The sequence below is a fragment of the Trichosurus vulpecula genome, chromosome 5 (genome assembly GCF_011100635.1).
Source record: "Trichosurus vulpecula isolate mTriVul1 chromosome 5, mTriVul1.pri, whole genome shotgun sequence".
Lineage (NCBI taxonomy): Eukaryota > Metazoa > Chordata > Mammalia > Diprotodontia > Phalangeridae > Trichosurus > Trichosurus vulpecula.
The window spans coordinates 264,595,568-264,615,727 of NC_050577.1; the positions used below are offsets into that span (position 1 = coordinate 264,595,568).

Consider the following 20,160-nt stretch of genomic DNA (forward strand, 5'->3'; position numbering starts at 1 on the left):
ATCTCTATTTCCTGGAGGTTTTCAAGCAAAGGCTAGAAAAACACTTGTCAAATACATTGTAGATTCTCCTTCCAGGACTAGATGATTTCTGAGGTCCCATACATCTCGAGACACCAAAAATGGTAGCTTTTCTGGCCCATTCTACCAAACTTCATTTGACCTAAGTTACTGTTCCCTTGACAGAGTTAGGACAATAGCTATGCAATTAATATTTATTGCACACCTGCCTGGACCTGCTCCATCTCCTTTACTGGTATCCTAAGATAATGGTCACTGGTCATTTTCAGGATGGCTCCTCCCTTGCTCTTCCCCACAGTGAGTTTTTCCTGAAATGTCATCTTATGGTTTTATAATGTTTAAACACACAGTAATAACACAATTTCCAATCCAAAAAGGGCATTTTTTTTTTTTACAATTCCCCCTTCCAAAATTTACAAAAAGAGAGGACAAATCTTTTCCAGTTACAGCTATTTTCCAACTGTAGAAGTGGTTTTGGTTAAAATATCTAGTCTGAGTCTTCTCTTTCTCCATAATTCTTTAACTGAAGGTGTAGTTCAATGAATTGAAGCAAGCAGGGTTTATAAGGTTCCTGCTTTCTGCAAACAGCTCCTGGGGAAAAAATTAACACTCCTTCCAAAAGAAAAAAAAATCGGAAAGCAGTTTGCAGTTGCAACTTTTGATGGGAAAAATGGTGGTGAATAGCCCAACCATCCACAGGTATCTAATATGTTTGTTACAGTAGCAGCCTCCGTCAAGCTCAGAGACTCTCTGGGATAACACACCTGCTCTTCATGAGCCTTTACTTCCTTGTGAGGTGAAATCTCAGTTTGCATCACCTGTTTCAGTGGTCTGTCCACGATGTGCCCTTCAATAACAGACTCACTCATGTGAAGCAGGCTCAGAGGTTTTGCATTCCACTACTGGCTCCTGGGAGGATGAGCATGAATTTCTGCAGCTGAATCCCAAAGCCCCTTCCCCAGGGTTTCTTCCTTCTCTCTCTCTCTTGCTGCCACCAGCTCACACCTGACTCCCAAGGAAACATGAAGGTTTCTCCTACCCTTGAGGTCAGCTGTTTGCAAGTATGACTTCTGTTCAACCAGTACAAAGTCAGGGTTAAAAAGCTTTACAAGATAATTAAGGCAAGAAATAAATTGAAGCAACAAGTCAGATATTGAACCAAAGTTATGGGGACACTTTTCATTTTAACCCTTTCTAAGCCTGGCTTTACTCTCACCTTTGACCTCTCTTCATCCTAACCTTCAATCAGCTGAATATATTCTCCTGGACTTCCCTAAAGTTTCACCCCTTTATGTGAAACAATTTGTTGTTCTCTAGCTACTATCTCAGTCTATCAAAGGCCCACCTCCTTAGGCTCTCACTCTTCACCTTTCCCAAGCCTTCAAAGCTGGCCCTGATCATGGCTCTCTCCCAAAGTGCTCAGAACTATCTTTTCAAGCATCACAATTCTGGCACTTCCCACCAAGTTCCAGCTGGCTGGAAAGACTGACAGCGGATGGGTCCAATGAACATTTCATATCAGTCTCTGCCCAGTTATTAGCTCTATAGCTGCAGATTGACTCCTCCTTCCCTACCTTCCAACCCTAGTAATTTTCTTAGAATCATATATTCCAAAATTAAAAAATATTCCAATGCTTTACACTGATAATAATAATCTAATTTCCCCCCAGAAGAAGAAAACATCAGGTGTGCAAGGAAGGCGGAAGGATGGAAATGAGGATAGGGGCAGATTCCCTTGGTGGGCTTCGGTTGTGTGGGGAAGGAGAAGATAATCCTAAAAAACTAGGAATGGAGAATGGGAGGAAAATCCCTTTCTCTAAGGCTGGCTATCTACACTGCAAGCACTAACTACCCAGGTTTCAGACTTTAGACATAAGGTAGAAGGAGAGGAGAAACCAGTGCCAAGGAAGCAGGAATTAAGAACAGCCATAATAAAGACAGGTAAGAGAGAGAGGATAAAGCAGAAATCGTCTGAGCCTTGCTTAGGCCTGACTGCTTTCTGCCATGAATAGATGTGTCCATGTCACTCCCCCCACCCTGAACAAGTGTAGTAAGTTTGAAGGTCGAATGACAGCAGAATATGAAGAATGTAACCGCAAGCAAGAGGCTGAGCAAGGTACAGGTGAGATAAAGAGTTCCTTCCTTTCCTCTGGACAGGAAACTCCCTTCTCTCGGCAAAGTGTGAGGAGAAAAAGAAATCCTACCTCTAACAGACAGACAGTTTCAGGGTCCAGTTCACTTTATTAAGAAACCTGATTATTCAAAAGGAGGGGACAGGGAAACCCCAACTCCTAGTGGTGAAGGCCTCTCCCATCTCCTATGGCATAATAACCAGAGGAGGAAGTTGCCTCTCACCCCCACCCTCCAAATCATAAGCAGGGGAAATTACTGGGAGAATTTAAATTAGACATCATCCCATCCTAAGCAAGGGAGCAAAGTAACTCCAAATAGTAGGAGATGGGAAACTCTCTAAGGAAAGGCAGATATACTACTGGGAATATTTTTAAATGAGTAACACCCCTAACTCCCAGGATAGAGCAGTCAGGGCAGTTCAAGCCCTATTAATGGCCAGCACTTCCCGCCCCGCTTAATATCCCCTGTAATTTTTTTTTAAATAGGCCATAGTACCTCAGGGTAGAGAGTGAGATAAAGAGCTAGGAAAGGATAAGTGGAGATCTAGGGGAAAGAGCTAAAGTTGGGAAATTATAGGAGAGGGAGAAGGCTACACTAACCTTGAGGGGAACCCTATATTGTTACAAACATCTTGTAGCAATGGCATGCTAAATCCCACCCAGCCCCAATACCCCTGATGAAAGAACCCCTCCCGAATCCCCTGGACTCCACAGCTCGGCTCCAGTCTGTTGTTCCATTTCTGGGGACACTAAAATGGGGGTTCGGTGCAGGTGACAGGTTAGAGAGGTTCAGAAGGACTCTTCAGAGTGACTGTGGGGAGAAGGCATCTCAGAAGTCAAACTCCTCGTGGTCCCCAGTTCCCTCCTCCCCTTGGGGCCCCCATACTCGTCGGTAATTACTCTCCAACTGACGCTGTCTTTGTCGCTCTTTCTGTGCCTCCTCCGCTCCCTGGATCTGAAGGACAAAACAAAGGGTGGGTGAGGGAAGATACCAATTGAAGAACCAGAGGAAGCACTAGGGGCTGAAAGGAGGCAAACATTTGACAAGAGGGTGAAGGGCCGGATTAGGAAAGGTGCCTCACCAGGATGTTGAAGAAAATCTCCTTCAGGTTCTTGGTGTCCTCATCAGACAGCCAATGTCCATCCTCCTCCTCAGTCTCTCCAGCTCCTGGCCGAACAATCTTGATCTCAACTTTACCTGGGGCAGGGCCAGAGGGAGAGATGAGTTAGAAACCTCAGTAGGGTTTCCCAAGAGATGGCTCCCCTCTCCAAAGGTCCACCCACAACCTCCACTTTCAGCCATGAGCCTCCCCTTAGGCTTATCTCTCCTAGTTGGAACGTTTGCTCCTTAACAGCAGGGACTCTCTTGGCATTCTAGGAGCTTACCACCGAGCCCTGCAAGTGCTTAATAAATGTTCTGTTGTGTGTTCCACCCACTCCTTGGCCAGCCCTCCCCCACCCACAGCCCTCCCAGTCCCCCAAGTCTCTCTTTCCCACCTTCAGCTGTGAGCCCCTCCCTCTCAAGCAGGTCCTTCACCAGTCCCTCTATATGTTTCACTTGTGGATTTTCCCGCTTCATCTCAAAGACAGACAGATCCTGATTTGGGCCTCCAGCACGGAGTCTGGTGACCCGAACTCTGACCCGGCGCTCAGTTTCCTCATCTTTTGGAGAAGTGGTAGTGGGAGCAGGGAGAAGGAGAATGGCATACAAGAAAATACATGGGAACAAAGAAGACAGTTACTAAGTCAGGGATGAAGTATCCATCCTTATTACCAAGCCCCACCTACTCTTCAACCTTGTTATAATAACCTTTATGTATACATAATGGTTCCAAAATAAATTAGGCCAGTAAGCCCTCCACCAAACCCAATGGGTTCCCTTTCCAGAATCATTCCCTGTCTCAATCTAAGCCCTCTTTTATACTGCCTATTATCCATGGGATCCAGGAAAATGAACACTGGGGAGTACAAGAGAATAACGACTGTAAATTCCATAAATGAAATCCATCCATCAGCAATGAACTTATCTATTTTTGCAAAATGGCAGCAACCAAAGGCAGAATCCCAATGCTGGATTGGTCTGGAAACCAAGCCAAGATGGGCTGGCTCACTTGAAACTGGTGGGTTTTGGCATACAGGCCTTGAGAACAAGGCTGGCTGAGAGAGACGGCAGTCACTGAACTTCCTGCTCTCACCTGTGGACTGAGGCGGGGGAGGGCTGCTTGGAGGGGCAGTGCCGCCTTCCGTGGGTCCCTCCCCCTGCTCAGGTCCCTGCCTTCCATCCATCCTCTGAATGAGCTTGTTGAGAGTGGATGCCAAGGCCTGCGAGGCCTGGCTACGTTCTGTGGCACTCCTCGGCTCTTCTGGGTCCAGCTCCGATTCTGCCTAGAAACACCCAAAGAAGGTTGCGGGGGAGGAGAGGGAAAAGGAAGAAGTCAGAAGCAGCTGTGGGGAGTCAAGGAATCCAGGCCCTCTGCCCCTTGGGTTGAGAGTCCAATAAAGGCTCCAACCCCTTTTTTTCCTAAGCTTTATAACCCTCCTTCATAACTGAAGAAGGGAGCTGGAGTATAAAATAAAGACTGCTAGACGTAGAGACGGAGGACCTGGGTTTGAGTCTCATCTCAATCATCAGTTATGTGCCCATAACCCCCAAGCCTCAGTCTCCTGATCTGTAAAATGGGGCTATTTATACTATCTCACAGGGTTTTGGGGAGGACCAAATGAGAATGGAATGCACCTCATAAACCACTGAAATAGTGTGAAGATGCCAGCTGTCAGCACCATTCACACCTTCCTCCATGATCCCACCATCCTATCCTCTGTCTCCCAGGATGGGATCAGACATGTCTCACCTCCTGGATGATGTTATCCAGCTCCTTCTCCATCCCAGTCTTCACCTCAAACCGGAGTCGGCCTCGGTCTGAAGGCAGCAGCATTCCTTCTAGCTCCTTTTCAAATTCCCCCAAGAGTCGTTCTTCTTCGTCATCGTCGTCGTCGTCGTCTTCCTCCTCCCTCCTCTCTTCTTCACCACCATCGGCTCTGATCTCTGGCCCCTCCTGGGGGACTTCCGTAGTGGTCTCTTCATCTCCTTCCTGGACTGGGTTTAGTTTCCCCTGTTATGGGGAAAAGATTAGGGAGAAAGAAAAGCTGAAGGGTAAAGGTGAGGAAACAAGGTCCAGAAGGGGGTAAATAAGAGCCAGCTGCTTGTCAGAGTGGTCCTAAGGAGGTCTCAGGAGAAATGAAAGGAAGGAGGGGGTCTTTATGGGTTTGGGGTGGGGAAAGGACAACTAACCTAGAAGGAAAAGACTCAGGGCGGGGAAAATACCTGAGAAGCCCAGAATAAATAAATCAAGGTACCAGCACCAGAATGAAATAAATTAAGACACACCAGAGACAATATTCTACCATCACATTGAGGAATACATACCTTTTTTGCCCCACCTTTCAATTCTTCTATGAATCGAACCAAGTCCCCTGGATTCCGAATGACTTTGACCTGCACATTGTCATGGAATCCTGGAGAAAAAGGACAAGGGTATATCCACTGTGTGCAAAACGCCTTCCAGATATTTTGGGACAAGGTAAAGAGAAAAAGGAAGGGAGAAATAGAGGGGACAGGTCCATGCCCTCCCAGTGTCCAGCCTAATGAGTGAAATAAAGACTCACTTACAGAACTCAGGTAGCTGGATTGTTAAGAGGTACTTAAGGGGAGTGAATATTAAATGGCCCTGGGTTCCAATCCCATTGTGGCCACATACTAGCTATAGGATTTACCAACTCAAGTCTCTAAGGCTCAGTTTCATCATCTATAAAATGCAAGTAATGCTATCTTAACTGTCTACCTCAAGACACTTGTGAGGATCAAATTAAATAAAGTGACAGCAAATTGAAAAGCCCTACACAAATGTGACGTACTTATTACTGATACTGTTAAATCAAGTGAACAAGGCTTAAGTTTACTCTCTGCAAGGTGCCATGCTGAGCCCTGGGAACACAAACACAAAGAACGGAAAAGTCTCTACCTTCAAAGACTTTCCATTTTATTAGAAAAGACAAAATACACATATATAAGTACGTACGGAATAAATAGGAAATAAGAACAAGTTATTTAAATAGAAGCTAGGAAGGAAGGGACCTAGCAGGTGGGGGAGGGGGAGAGAATCAGGAAAGGGTCTATGTAAAACGTGAGTCTTGAGCTGCCCCTTGAAGGAACCGAGGGATTCTCTGAGATAGAGGCGGGGAATGAGAGCAATTCAGGCAAGGCAGATTGACTGGCAGGTCAGAGCCCAAAAAGGAAAAAAAAACAGAGAGAAGGCCAAGTGGGCTGGACCAGAGAGTTCTGGAAGACGAGTAATGTTTAATGAATCTGGAAAGGGCCAAGTTGTGAAGTGCTTTAAAAGTCAAAAGAAAGAATGTATATTTTATCTAGAGGCAATAGGGAACCACTGGCAATTGCTGAGTGGACAAGTGATGTGGTCAGACCTGTGCTTAAGGAACATCCTGTGTGGTGGAAGCATTGTAGTCAGGATAGACTTGAGGCAAAGAAGGGCAATGCAATAGTCTTGGTGAAAGGTGATAAGGGCCTGAAGTCATGGTGGTGACTGTGTGAGTGAATATAAAGGAAGGATCAAGCATGAGGGACACAGGGGTAGAAACTGCAAGATCTGGCAATTGATTAGATGTGTAGGTAAGGGAGGGAGGGAGCGAGGAAGGGAGAAAGAGAGACAGAGACAGAGAAAGAACAGGAGAGGAGAGGAGGGGAGGGAGACCAAAAGACAGACAAACAGATGGCAATGCAAAGTATCCCACAGGCTAGGCCACTAAGCTACAAGGTCTTATTATGCCTCCACTTGTACTCTGCTCAAACTCTGTAGTCTTTGGAAGGACCAGAGGGAAAGTTCTGGGGTTTTCTAGGTACTGTGCCCCATTACACCCAAGGAATTAAATAGCTGTCCAGAAGCCATTCCTACTGAACTGAGAATTCGTGCAAAAGCCCTAACCTTTCATGAAGGCTGCCCACAACCTCCTCCTCTGGTTTTTACCCACCGTGTGACTAGAGCTAACTTACCATCTACAGGATCTGGTGCTGGACCTTCCTTCTCCAGGTTGGGGTCCTGTTCCTAATTAGGGGAAAAAGAAAGGTAGATTCTAATGGTTCTTTGCTTCCTCCCCCAAACTACTCCACCACCCAAGTGTGTCCCTCTACTTCAGGTACCTCATGATGGTCCCATCAAAAAATGTCCCTCACTACCTCATTTGAGAATGGATGACCAAGAAGTTGGCTCTTACCTCAGCCTGAGCCTCTTGCTTTTGGGTGGCCTGTTCTTCAGTCTGAGGGGGCTTGTTCCAGATATCTGATTCTCCGGGGTCACCCTTGGGTGGGGTCACACCTGGGAGTGGGGATGGGACAAGGCAAGGTCTGAAGAGAAAAAGGAAACAGAGGGAACTACACCTGCACCTCCTCTGTGTGGATCTCAACAGGAACAAAGGGATCAAGAAAAATGGCACCCCCTTCCCTTCCCAGGGGCTACTATAACTAGCAGAGAAGAGCCACCTCACAGGATAACTGAGAGGAAATATGACCTGTTCCCTTTGTATCGAGGACCCCAAACTTTGTCTCACTCCACATATCAAGGTCTGGGTTGTGAAGCTTCTCAGAGATTTCGTCAATTTTTTGCTTTGCATCTACTGGAGAAAAATAAAAAAGGAAATTAACTGGAGAGCATGAGAGACTAAGTATTCGAAATATTCCCTCTCTCCCCATTCCTCTCCCTCAAATATATCCCAGTCCCCCTGAGACTCACAGACTTGTCCCTGGATATATGCTCCATACTGCTCTGGCTGTAAGGCAGGGTGGCATCGGATGGCCTGGGGGGCAGCACTTGGAGGAGGCCGAAGAAGAGGATGGGAGCACAGTCGAGGGGTTCGAATAGTGAGCACATAAGAACATGACTGAGGCTCATCTACCCGATCAATGTAGTCCCCTGAAGCATCTGAACCTTCATCACACAGAAACTGACCAAGAGAGAGCAGGTTAATTCAGGAGGGACTGGGATAATTGGGGGTTTGTTGTTGCTGTTGGGGAGTGGTAGGGAGAGATGTGAAAAGGGGAATAAAAGCCTTCATTATATAGAGAATTAACTAGAGTGACAAGCCAGAGAAAGGAGCATCAGATCATTAAGTTGGGGACTGGCTCCTAAAAGGCAATTCTGCTCTCTATCCTGAAGGTTCAAGTGGTTTGTCATAAGAAGAGATGGTTTCCATTTCCCCAAACTCACCCGGACTTCAGTCTCTCTGGGTTGACCATTTAGGTCACACTTGGAGCCATTTCCATAGTTCTGACTGTGGTATCGTTTCAGACGGTGTTGCTTGGAGGCCTGATATATAGAGGAGGAAAGAGAGACTAAGAGAAGGGGGAAATATGGTAAAGTAGGGGGTAAAGTAGCCCTGAAAATGCTAAGATATTTGAAAAAGGTCCTAGGAGCTAAATCTGAATGGTCATTCAACTCTGGGAAGTAGTTTGACTAACCCAGACCCATTCCCTATTCCCCAGAGTTCTCAAGACTCCAACCAGGACCCTTACTTTCCCTCCCTATCCCCCAAGCACCACTACCTTGGCAGTCTCATCATCCCAGTTGAAGGAAGATTGGTAATATCCAAGATACAGAACAGAACCTTTGATTTCTGAATCTACAAGAAATACCAAAGGGTAGAGCTGTTACTTTTCTTTAAGGGAAGAGGTCAGAATAAGGTGGGCTACCCTTCATAGAGTATTGCAGAGAACTTAGTGGCAAAGTTAAGCAATTAGAGGAATCACCTTCCATGTGGTACTGTTGTATGTGGCGTCCATAACAAAATTCATATGTCCACCAGTCCTTGGTCTAACAATGACAAAGTTAACAGTCAGTAGGGCTGTGGGAGGGGGAGGGGGAAGTCTGTCCAGCTCTTAAGATCCTTTTGTCCACCTTTGTACCTTCCTTGGCAGGGAATCCTTTATGTTCTCTATGGAAGGAGATCCCTTACTGCCCCTTGACCTCCCTGTCTCCAGGTATTCCTTCAAAGCTCCCTTGAAGCCTAAAATTCCTCCAGCTGCAATTTCTGCCCTCCCCTCTCATTCTGCCTTTCATGAGAAGGGAAAACAATAGATTTTTCCCACATCTCACTTCTTTAGAGACTCTCGGCTTTTAATTTTATCCCCACCCCTCAACCTTTCCCTCCCGGGATGAATTTCTCCTCCCAAAGTCTCTAACCTCAACCTTATACTATAACTCCTTATACCCCAATACTCAACACGGCAACAGGTTGCACAGGGGGTCTATCCTGAGTATAGGATTACTTTTGTCCTCATCATTGCCTTTCCTCTTGTGTGGTCTGTTATGCCCTGGCCTAGTCCCTACACCCTCCTTCCTCAACAGCCAACCCTCCAGGCTTGCCACTCTGTCTAATTTGGTCTCCTGCCCTCCTCCAGCCCCATTCACTTTCACTAAGCAGGGCGCATCTCTCATTGGGCTCAGCAACTCAGGGATTCCAGGCCCTTTATAAGGAGGGGCATCCTCCTCATGCTCCCGCTGGAAGTGAATGGCTCCAGCTGGTAAACGGCATTCGTAGCGCTGCTTGTACTTGGAGGAGACAATCACGACCTCCGAAGACTGGCTCTGGAAGACGAAAGAATAAGGTTTGGGGGGGTTGGGGTGGAATAGAGGGGCAGAGGGCGACAGAGATCCATGACGACAGCAATGACATCCCCAGCCAAGCCCGCAAGACGAACGCAGTCAACCAGGAAAAAATGGGAACTACGTCTCTGGCTGCCCGTGGCAAGGAAGGGACGGCATGGGCAGCGTCTGCACTGGGTGTGTTCCGTGCATTTTGTTTCTTTCTGCGACACTGAGAGGCGAGGCTTGCTTGCCGCCTCCGATTCACCAGTGGATCATTTCCCCTTTCGGGGACTCAGTTTCCCCATCTGTAAAACGGAGGATCTGCGGCTGGATGATGTCTGAGGTCCCCAACCCTCACCCGCAGAGGGATGGAGCGACGTTTCCCAGGGTCCTCCCCCATGCCCCCTCGCCCTCGTCTCTCGGGGTCCTCAGCCTCCTCTCGCCCCTTCCTCGGACGCTCCACCCCAGCCCCTCGCCCCAGCGCCCCCCCCCCATTCTGCTCCAGCTCCCCCGAGACTCACCTGACCCCCGATGACAGGCCGCGGCAGGATCTCGATGCCATATCGCATCTCATTCAGCTCCTCCAGGTTCAAGCTCCCGACAACGAAGGCCGGCAAGTCGGACAACAGCGGCCCCAGGAGCAGAGGCCATAGCAGCTGAAAGAACAGCGACGTCGCCGCCATCTTTCGTCCCTCGGCCTTAACCGGAGAGCTGCCGCTTCCGCCCTGAACCGGGCAGCCGCCTCGCCCTTCCCCCTTACGCCTAAGGGTTTCACTGGTTCTCCCTTCTGCCCGTCATGACGGCTCGGGCTCCTATTGGTCTACGTGATGTCTGGCAGTATGTATGAGAGCGACGGTCTGACGGACAGACGGGACGACTGACAGAAAGATGGACTGAGGGAGGGACAGAAAGACAGGCAGAAGGACGAGAGCGGGAGTGGTAGTGGGGTTGGGAGGAAGTGGGAGGAGGTGGGCTTCGGCTCTGTGATTTCTAAGGCCTCTTACCTGCCGAGAGCGGATTGGCTGGAGTCAGCACTGCATCAGCCAATCAGAAGCTAGGTCAGTAGCTCTCCTCTAAAAGGGGCGTGCCTGAGCGGAGGACTCAGGGTCCGAGGTATCCTCTCGGCCGGGACTAGCTGTCAAATCTAATCAGTCATCGTTACCTCTGCGGTTGGGCGGGGCAAGGAAGAGGAGCTGGCCAGCCCCTTCGCAGCGGGGGCCGTCCACCTGCTGGCCCGAGAACAGGGCAGGGTTCTCTGACCCTGAGTGTCGCATAAAAAGAAGGGTAGGGAATAAGCATTTTAACAAATATAAAAATGAACCTCTGGCTGCACCGTTGCTATGATGGAATGATACTCGAAGGGACAGCCGCAATGACTACAAAGTGCCGTGTGACCCTGAGCAGGTCGCTTAACCTATCTCATCCTAAGTTCCTCATTTGCAAAATGAAGATAGCATCTGCCTCACAGGGTGGTGAAAATGAGATAACCTATGTAAAGTGCTTTGCCAGCTTTGCCAGCACTGATAATAATGCCTGTTTCATTTGTAACGCTGGGAGCGCCTTTCCTCCCAAAGTCTTTAAAATGGACATCCACTGCATGCCGGGCCATCACCCACCATCTTGATTTTTGTCCTGTCACTGGAATTTGATGATTCTGGAAGAGAGAGTGAAGCTGACGACCTTTCCCAACTGTTAAAATCTGCTTTGCCAGCAAGTCAAGATATCACCCATCACACTGTGAGGTCATCGTTCCTCTTCAAAAGAGGGAGGATGAATAACAGTGGGGATTTGTTGAGCCAAGGTTTCTGTCTTCTACCAAGCAGATATCACCTATGTGTGTTCCCCCCTCCCCCCCCCCCCCCCGCAGTTGCCATGGTATTCTGATGACCTTGAACCAGGGATATTGTGAGGCTCAAATAAGATAATGGATATAAAACATTCCGTAAATCTGAAAGTGAAATATAATAATAATAATTATTATTATTAGCCTACAGTCTCCAGGCCTCTAGTCTGGTGATAGCTTCATTCTCTGAGCCTTCTACTGCACTCCTGCTTAGTTGAAACAACGTTTAGAGAACAGTGCAGAAGTGTGATGATAAATGTTAAATAACTGGGCTCTCTAGGGGTAAAAAAATGTATGCACAAACACCTTTGAGGTTAATCTGCATTATTAAAACTTGTTGAAGTCCAAAGATAAACCAATCAAGGCCTGATTTGCAGCAATGGACAATTTCTGAGATATCAGTCCTCAAACTGAAAATTTAATAATCAAACTGCCTTCAAGAAGCAAGGGTGGTCATGGAAGAAGGTGGGACAGATACATATTACCCAAGAACAAGCCATTATAACTGTGCTGGAGGAGATACCTTGAGGCACTGACCCCGATCAAGGCCTAAGCTACCTCTAGGCCTTGCAGCTGGTTTTGAGCTAAAGAAGAGAATAGTGAAGGAAGAACCATTATCTGAGGGCAATGATTGGCCAGATCCAAGCTAAAGAGAAAATTTCGAGCTAAGGCAATGAATATAAGTTTCCGAGGCAACCTGGGTCCCTTTAGCAGCCAGCTGTCCACCACTGGTTTCCTATTTATCCCCCAATTGGGAGGAGAATAAGAGAGAATTTTTTTTATGATGTCTTCTAAAGTCAAATCAAAAAGCATTTATTAAGTACTGTACTAAGTGCTGGGAATATAAAGAAAGATAAAATCAAAAATAACAAAAGCAAAACCAGCACTTACTCCAAGGACACAGTCTAATGGGTGAGACAACACACAAACAAGGTTGTACAAACAAGCTATAGAGAACATAAATTGGAGGAAACCAACAGAGAGAAGATTCTAACACTTAAGGGGATTAGCAAGCTTCTTGTAGAAAGTGGGATTTTAGCTAGGATTTGAAGGAAAGCCGGAGGTGGAGATGAGGAGGAAGAGCATTCTGTGCATAAAGGACAGCCAGAGAAAATGCCCCGAGTCAAGAGATGGAACATCTTGTTCAAGAAACAGTGTCACGAGGTCAAAGAATACACAGAGAGGTGGGAAGTAAAGTGTAAGAAGACTGGAGAGTAGGAGAGGGACAGGTTATAAAGAGCTTTGAATGTTATATGATTTTTTATTTGTTCCTGGAAGTAATAAAGAACCACTGGAGTTTATCGAATGTGTTTGGGGATTGGGGTAGTACTACAGTCAGATCTGCACTTGAGTGGAGCATGACTTGGAGCAGGGAGAGACCTGAGGCAGAGAGTCCTACCAGAAGGTTATTGCATTAGTCTAGGCATAAGGTGATGAGGACCCACACCAGGTCTGGTGGCAGTATCAGAGGACAAAAGGAGGGATATATGATATAAAAGTAAAATATACAGGATTTGCCAACAGATTGGATATGGGGGGAAGGATAAGAGAAAATGAGGAGTGAAAGATGATACCTAGTCTCTGAGCTTGGGTGACTGGGAAGATGGTGGTATCCTCCACAATAAAATGAAAGATAGGAAAAGAGGAGCCTGTGGGGAAAGATGAGCTTAGTTTTGGACATGTCAAATTTAATGGGCATCACTTGGATAAATATCCAGCAAAGGAGAATAAGAAGGAGAACCAGATAGGTAGAAAGAAAACCAAGATAATGTAGTGTCATGGAAACCTAGAGTGAGGAGAATATTGAGGAAAAAGAGGAACTTCGACAATGCCAAAGGCTGCAGAGAGGTCATGAAGGATGAGATCGAGAAAAGGCCATTAGATTGGGCAAATAAGAGGTCACTAGTAACTTTGAAGAAAGTAGTCTCAGTTGGATGATGAAGTCAGCAAATAAGAGATCATTAATGCATAAATAAAATTAATGGAATGTAGAATAAAAAGGGAAGTGACTCAATGGAAAAATGTTTGTATCAAATCTTTCTGATAAGGGCTTGCAAGGTAAAATATATACATACATACATACATATATCACAATAGATCAAAGGATATGAACAAACAGTTCTCAAAAGAAGAATTGCAAACTATTAACAACTGTGTGAAAGAAAGGTCCAACTCACTAATAACAAGAGAAACGCAAATCAAAACAACCCTAAAATTTTACCACATATCCTTAAAACTGGCAAAAATGTCAGAAGATGGAAATTATCAATGTTGAAAGGACCATGGGAAGATCAGAACATGGTGCATTGTTTGTGGATCTGTAAATCAATACAACTATTTTGGAAAGCAATTTGGAATTATGCAAATAAAGAGATTAAAATGTCCATATCCTTTGACCCAGAGGTTCCACACCTAGGTTTACACCCCAAAGGAGGTCATTGACAAGGAGGAAACTCCCATATACAACAAGATATTTATGGGGGTTGTTCAGTCGTTTCAGTTGTGCCTGACTCTTTGTGACCCCATTTGGGGTTTTCCTGGCAAAGATAGGCCAAGTGTTGTGACTTGCCCAGGGTCACACATTTAAGTGTCTGAGGGCACATTTGAACTCATGAACATGAGTCTTCCTGACTCCAAGCCTATTCACTTTGCCACTTAATTGCCCATAAATATTTATAGTATCACTTTTTGTGATAGCAAAGAATTGGAAATAAAGTACATGCCCAGGGAATGGCTAAACAAATTGTGATACATGAATGTAACAGAATGTTACTGTGCTGCAATGTGATGGATACAGGGAAGCATGAAAAGATCCACATGAAATGATTCAGAGTGAAATAAGCAAGGCCATGAAAACAATAAATAGAATGACTCCAACAATGAAAACAGGAAGAACAATCATTTTTTTAAAAATCAGAAGTGAAAGTTGCATTTTTTTTAAAAAGCATGTCTTTAAAGAAGAAATTTGAGGAAACACCCCCGCTTCACCCCTTTGCAAAGGTGGCACATATTTTCAGACTTTTTTCGATGTTTTGATTACTTCTCTTTTTTGTGTTAAAAATATATGAAAGTATATATGAAATGGTTCCGGGGGAGGGGTAGAGGTAGGTAGAAGAATACTGTACGAGATTATAGTGACGTAAAAAAAATTATCCATAAACCATTAAAAATATCTTTAAATTAAAAACATTAAAATATTTAAAATAAAGACATAAAAATGTAGTGGGGGGTGAGGGAGGCGGGAAGAAGACCATTGGTAACTTTGGAGAGAGCATTTCAGTTTAATGATGAGGTGGAAGAATGAGAGGAAAGGAAGTGTAGGCACTGATTATAGACTGTTGGAGTTAAAGTAGCCTACATGTTGATGTCCACTTCCCTTGCTTTCAGTTTCTATGTTATTCAAACTGTTACTTAAAAAAAAAAAAAAAAAAACTAGACGGCCTTCTACCCAGACACTGCGGGAGAATCCGCCAACTGGGTTGGGGGCGGGGCCGGAGAGAGGAATCTTGGAATCTTAGCAGGAAAGGAGATTTTGATTGTTTTCTTCAGCCTCGGGCTAAGGTAGGGGTGAGTTAATTGGAGAATGTATTTTCTAATTAATTACCTTCCGGGGGGCATATGAGTGCCTAGATCTGCAGAGCAATCCCAAAAGATCACAAGCCAAAGAAGACACACTATGGCGGGGAGCAGGTAGTTATTTTGCTGAGGGCGCCTTGAGCTGCTGTTTCTGTGCTGTGGCTGCTAAGCCTGATAGAGTGGCTTGTGAGAGAAATAGAGCAATTGTGTATGCATGAGCATACTACAGACTAGACTACTTGGTTGGAGCTCTTGTTTTGCTGTTATGGGACTCCTCGCCTTGCTCAAGCACTCCCCCAAGTGGCTAGACATGATATGGATATATCTAGAGAGATGTACATGTTGCTACATATGATTTATCACTGCACTCTAACTGTTCTCTCATTCTCAAAGGAGAAAAAAATAGACGGGGATCTGATTCCTGCTCACATATATTTGCACGAGTTTGGGTCACTGTGTATGCATCAAAATCATAGCTCAGAAATATCCAGCAATGTACGTACTTTTACCTGTCACCCTGAAGATTGGTTAGTTCAGTGCAAACAACAACATAAAAAAAATTAATAAAAAAGCATGGCAAATAAAGAGAAAAAAAGTTCCTCTTGCCCACATGGAGTATCTCATGCACAAAACACATGTGACCAAGAAATAAAGATGAAAAGAACATATGAGGCTGAAGTACACTATGAAAGAGCGTGCATGTGGCTCATGCCCAGATGCCTGGATAACCAGAACAACTTACACTTCTATAATGCTTCACAGACACAGGTTCCCTATGTCATTGATTCTCAGCGTGGTCCAGAGGCCCTTTCAAAGAATCTACCATATTAAAATTATTTCTATAACAACACTCAGACTTTATAATATCTAATGAAATAAATAAAGATGTGCACAACCTATATAAGCAAAAGCTCTTGGAAAGAGGAACTTAATAATTTTTAAAAGTGTAAGGGGGTCCCAAGACCCCAAAGTTTGAGAAACACTGCCATATATAAATATCATTTTAAACTGCTCTCTGCTGCTCTCTAGTGGGTATCATTAGTCATGCATTATTTCTGCTGTCCTGGTATGTGCTGTGCCCCTCTGTTGACATGGGAGTTTCAGAGCTGCACTCTGCTACTAGCCGCTGGGTGTCAGCTATTTACTATCTGCCAGAATTTAGCTACTTAGCATCTTAAGGGCCATCTGCTACTTTCTACTACCATCTGTTAAAATCTAGTGGCTAGTAGGAGCCTATTTGCCAAGGGCAAGCTGACACACTTACAATGCATAGTCTAGGGCTGTGAGCCACCAGCCAGGCAACCAGCAGACGCCTCCAGGCCAAGATTTAGTCTATTCTTTTGACCAGTTTTCTCCTCGTGTTAAATCATAGCCTTGGGTTCCAGGAACTATCTAATTTAGGGTTAGATATTTTATTTTACCTGAACAATTTTTAAAAGGGATTTCTATTGATATCCTTTATTCTATATCATCTACATTTCTCTCTACCCCAACAAAGAACCATCCCTGATGACGATGTTTTTAAAAGAATGAAGAAAAGAAAAAGATCAGCAAAAGCAAACAGCACATCAGAAAATTCTGTTATATGCAGTAGTCCACACTTGTGGATTCCCACCTCTTCAAAGGAGTTGGGGGAAATGTCTTTTCATATGTCTTCTTTGGGGCAAAGCTTATTCCTTATATTTTCCTTACAGTTTTGATTGGCATTGGTTGTTATTTCCATTTATATTTTTGAGGTCTTTATGTATAATGTTTTCCTGGCTCTACTTGCTTCACTTTGCATCATTTCATGTAAGTCTTTCCTTGATTCTCTGTGTTCATCATGTTTGTTGTTTCTTACAGCACAACAATATTCCATTACATTCATGTACCATGATTTGTTTGGCTATTTACCCATTGACCATCAAGGAGCATCCATTTTATTTCTAGTTCTTTGCTGCTTCTAAAAGTGCTGCCATAAATATTTTGGTACATATGGGGTTTTTCTTTTTTCAGGAATTGATTGTCTTGGGGCATATGCTTAATAACGGAATCTCAAATAGTATGGACGTTTCAGTCACTTTTATTTGCATAATTCCAAATTGAATGGTTATATCAATTCACAGCCCCACTAACAATATACCAGCATTGTACATATTTATCCACAAGGTCTCCAGTTACAACTATTCCCATCTTTCGTCATCTTTGCCAATTTGCCATATGTGAATTGAATCCAGAGGGTTGTTTTGATTTAAACTTCTTTTATAATTATTGATTGGAGCATTATCTCATATGGTTTATAATGTATGTAATTCTTCATTTGAAAGCTGTTTGTTCATATCCTTTAACTACTTGTATATTGGGGAATGGCTTTTAGTCGTATACATTTCTATTAGTTGTCTATATATCTTTGATATCAAACGATTATCAGAGATATTTGGTACAAGGATTTTCCCCAGTCAACTATTTCCTTTTTTTTTCTAGGTAAATTTCATTCATTCGAAAGCTTTTCAATTTCATGTAGTCAAAATTATCTATTTCATCTTTTGTAATTGCCTATGGTTAATTCATGCCCTACCCACAGGTATAAAAGGCATATGATCTATTACTCTTTTAATTTTTTAATGTTATGATGTTTTCTATTCAGTTCACATGATCATTTTTAGTTTATTGTGGAATACGGTGTAAGATGTCACCCTGAACATAGCCATTTTATCGGAATATTAGCGGTTGTATCATTAAAGAAAGTAGAAGAGAACCAGGTCAGGTACCTTTTATTGCTATGATTAAGAGGCAAATTCCTATTCAAACAAGGGATAGAGGCAAATACAAAAGATAAAATAGACTATATGTGTGTATATATGTCTATGTGTATTTACATGGGCAGCTAAACAGAAATATATAAAAACCAATACCCATCCCCTTGATATAAGGCCAAGGGACATAAACAAATAGTTCTCAAAAGAGCAATTGCAAACTACTAACAACCAAATGGAAGAATTCACCAAATAACTAATGATAATAAAAATGCATAGAAAATCACAGGAAGGCTCTATCAGAGATTCCATTGTTAAGCATATGCCCCAAGGAGATTCACGGTTTTAAAAGAAGGAAAAGAAGAAAGGACTCAGATGCTCCAAAATATTTATGGTAGCACTTTTCGAGGAGGCAAAAAAAATGGAAACAAAATGTATGCCCCTCAATGGGTAGCTAAACAAATTGTGGCACGTAAATGTAATGGAATATTGCCTTTCTGTAAGAAACAATGAATATGATGACTATAGAGAAGCATGAGAAGACATATATAAAATAATTCAAAGTGAAGTTAGCAGAACCAGAAAAACTATATGTGTCTCCCCACTACACATACATACACTCATGTATATATGTATATACATACATACAATAACTACAAAATGGAAACAGAAATAACAAAATGATTGAAACTGAATGCTGGGAAATTGTAATGATTGAACTTGACTCCAAAGAAGAAACATAAAAAGATACACCCCTGTTACTTTTAAAAAGTAGGGGCCATGGGCCACACAGCATGTAATATTAGACTTTTTTATATATATTGCTTCATTTTGCTGAAATTTTTTGCGTTCTCTTTTTTTGTGGCTCTTTATTATATTGTATGGTCCTTTGGAAGAGATGAGGAAGGATAAATTAGCTAATATGAGTTTTATAAAAACAAAAGATACTTTTTAAAAAAAATTTAAATAAACTGGTGCAATATGATAATGACTGGGCTTGGCCCCAAAGAAATAAGAAAAAGTTCTTCCTCTGCGTCTTTGTAGAGGTGGACTATGTAGAGGACTATGGATGTGGAATACTTTACCTAATGTCATACTTTTAAAATGTGTTTGTTAGTATTTCTGGTTTTTTTCCTCTTTTCTCTATTCTTTATTTTAAGGGATAGCTCTCTGGAAGAGCAGAGGGATACATCATATATCAAGACTCTAAAGTTAGTCTTCTAACCCACATACAAACTAGCAGGTCCTGGCTACATTTCCCCCTTTAGAGTTTTAGTTATACCCTAGAGAGACATTGAGGTTTTCTCCAATGCTAACAGCTTAAACCTCCATTCTAGTGTTTCTCCTAATATTATACCATTTTATATCATTTTTTTAATTTCAATCAAGGGCCAGGGCCTGAATTAATGATCAGCTGGAAGAAGAGCCTGGACCTGGGCTTCTTTGTTCTCTAAAGTTTGCTCAGAGAGTATCTTTTCTCTGTCAACAAGGCCAGATCCAGCTGACCTAAGGACATTCTTTCCTCTGTTAGCCATTAAAGGATGAGACCCTAATCCCGAGACACTACCTCGCTTAATATTTTACGGGCATATACTATGTTATGGAATGTTAATGAAACACAGAAATGCTGGGTTGTAATTTCAACTGACCCTTGTCAACACTCTTATCTTATTGTATTTACAAATCTATTCCATTGAGGAAAATCCTCTTCTTGTATCATGGTTCAACATACATGGGAATCATAAAAGTGAGGTAACATAGGCTTGCTGAGTCTGCTAAAAATAACATATATAAGTCTTCTCATTTCTTTGTTCAGACAGCCAGAGCTTATGCTCTGACTCCTTGTACATACAAGTAAGCTAGCTTAGCTATACTTTAAGGGAAAATAATAAACAACATGGAATTTTCTATCGCCTAGCTTGTTTGCCTTCTTTAACCAAACTTTCAGGGTTCAACATCAGTCATCAGTGATGAATGCCCTAATATAATTTAATGCACTGATATCTCCTCCCTATCACTGATAGGCAATTGATATTAATTAGCTTTTATAAATGGATATTTATTTAGAAGTAAGAAGTATAAACACATCTCCCCTCCACGCCACCCCCCATGCTAGTAGCAACCATGTTAAGTTTGAATTCACTTACCCCAGGGACACACTCTCCTCTCTATCACCTCAGTACCTAGGGAAGTCAGACTCA

At 43.5% G+C, this 20,160-nt stretch overlaps 1 protein-coding gene across 6 annotated transcripts; it reads right to left on the reverse strand.

The window, feature by feature from the left end:
* Window positions 1-379: 379 nt before the first annotated feature.
* On the reverse strand, window positions 380-10,835 carry OS9 (OS9 endoplasmic reticulum lectin). 6 transcript variants are annotated; one of them, XM_036759198.1, is made up of 16 exons: window positions 10,327-10,835; window positions 9,629-9,805; window positions 8,968-9,031; window positions 8,764-8,840; window positions 8,429-8,527; window positions 7,955-8,165; window positions 7,734-7,838; window positions 7,440-7,540; window positions 7,219-7,270; window positions 5,578-5,666; window positions 5,003-5,263; window positions 4,346-4,535; window positions 3,648-3,812; window positions 3,233-3,348; window positions 3,063-3,105; window positions 380-2,961 (listed from the first exon to the last, which is right to left on the reverse strand). In XM_036759198.1, the coding sequence occupies exons 1-16, from the start codon at window positions 10,486-10,488 to the stop codon at window positions 2,930-2,932; spliced, it is 1,944 nt and encodes a 647-aa protein (XP_036615093.1). In that variant the 5' UTR covers window positions 10,489-10,835; the 3' UTR covers window positions 380-2,929. The 6 variants fall into 6 exon arrangements, with proteins under 6 accessions (XP_036615093.1, XP_036615090.1, XP_036615091.1 ...); XM_036759195.1 differs by having other exon boundaries at window positions 3,051-3,105; XM_036759196.1 differs by having other exon boundaries at window positions 3,051-3,105; window positions 7,734-7,835; window positions 10,327-10,719.
* Window positions 10,836-20,160: the final 9,325 nt, after the last annotated feature.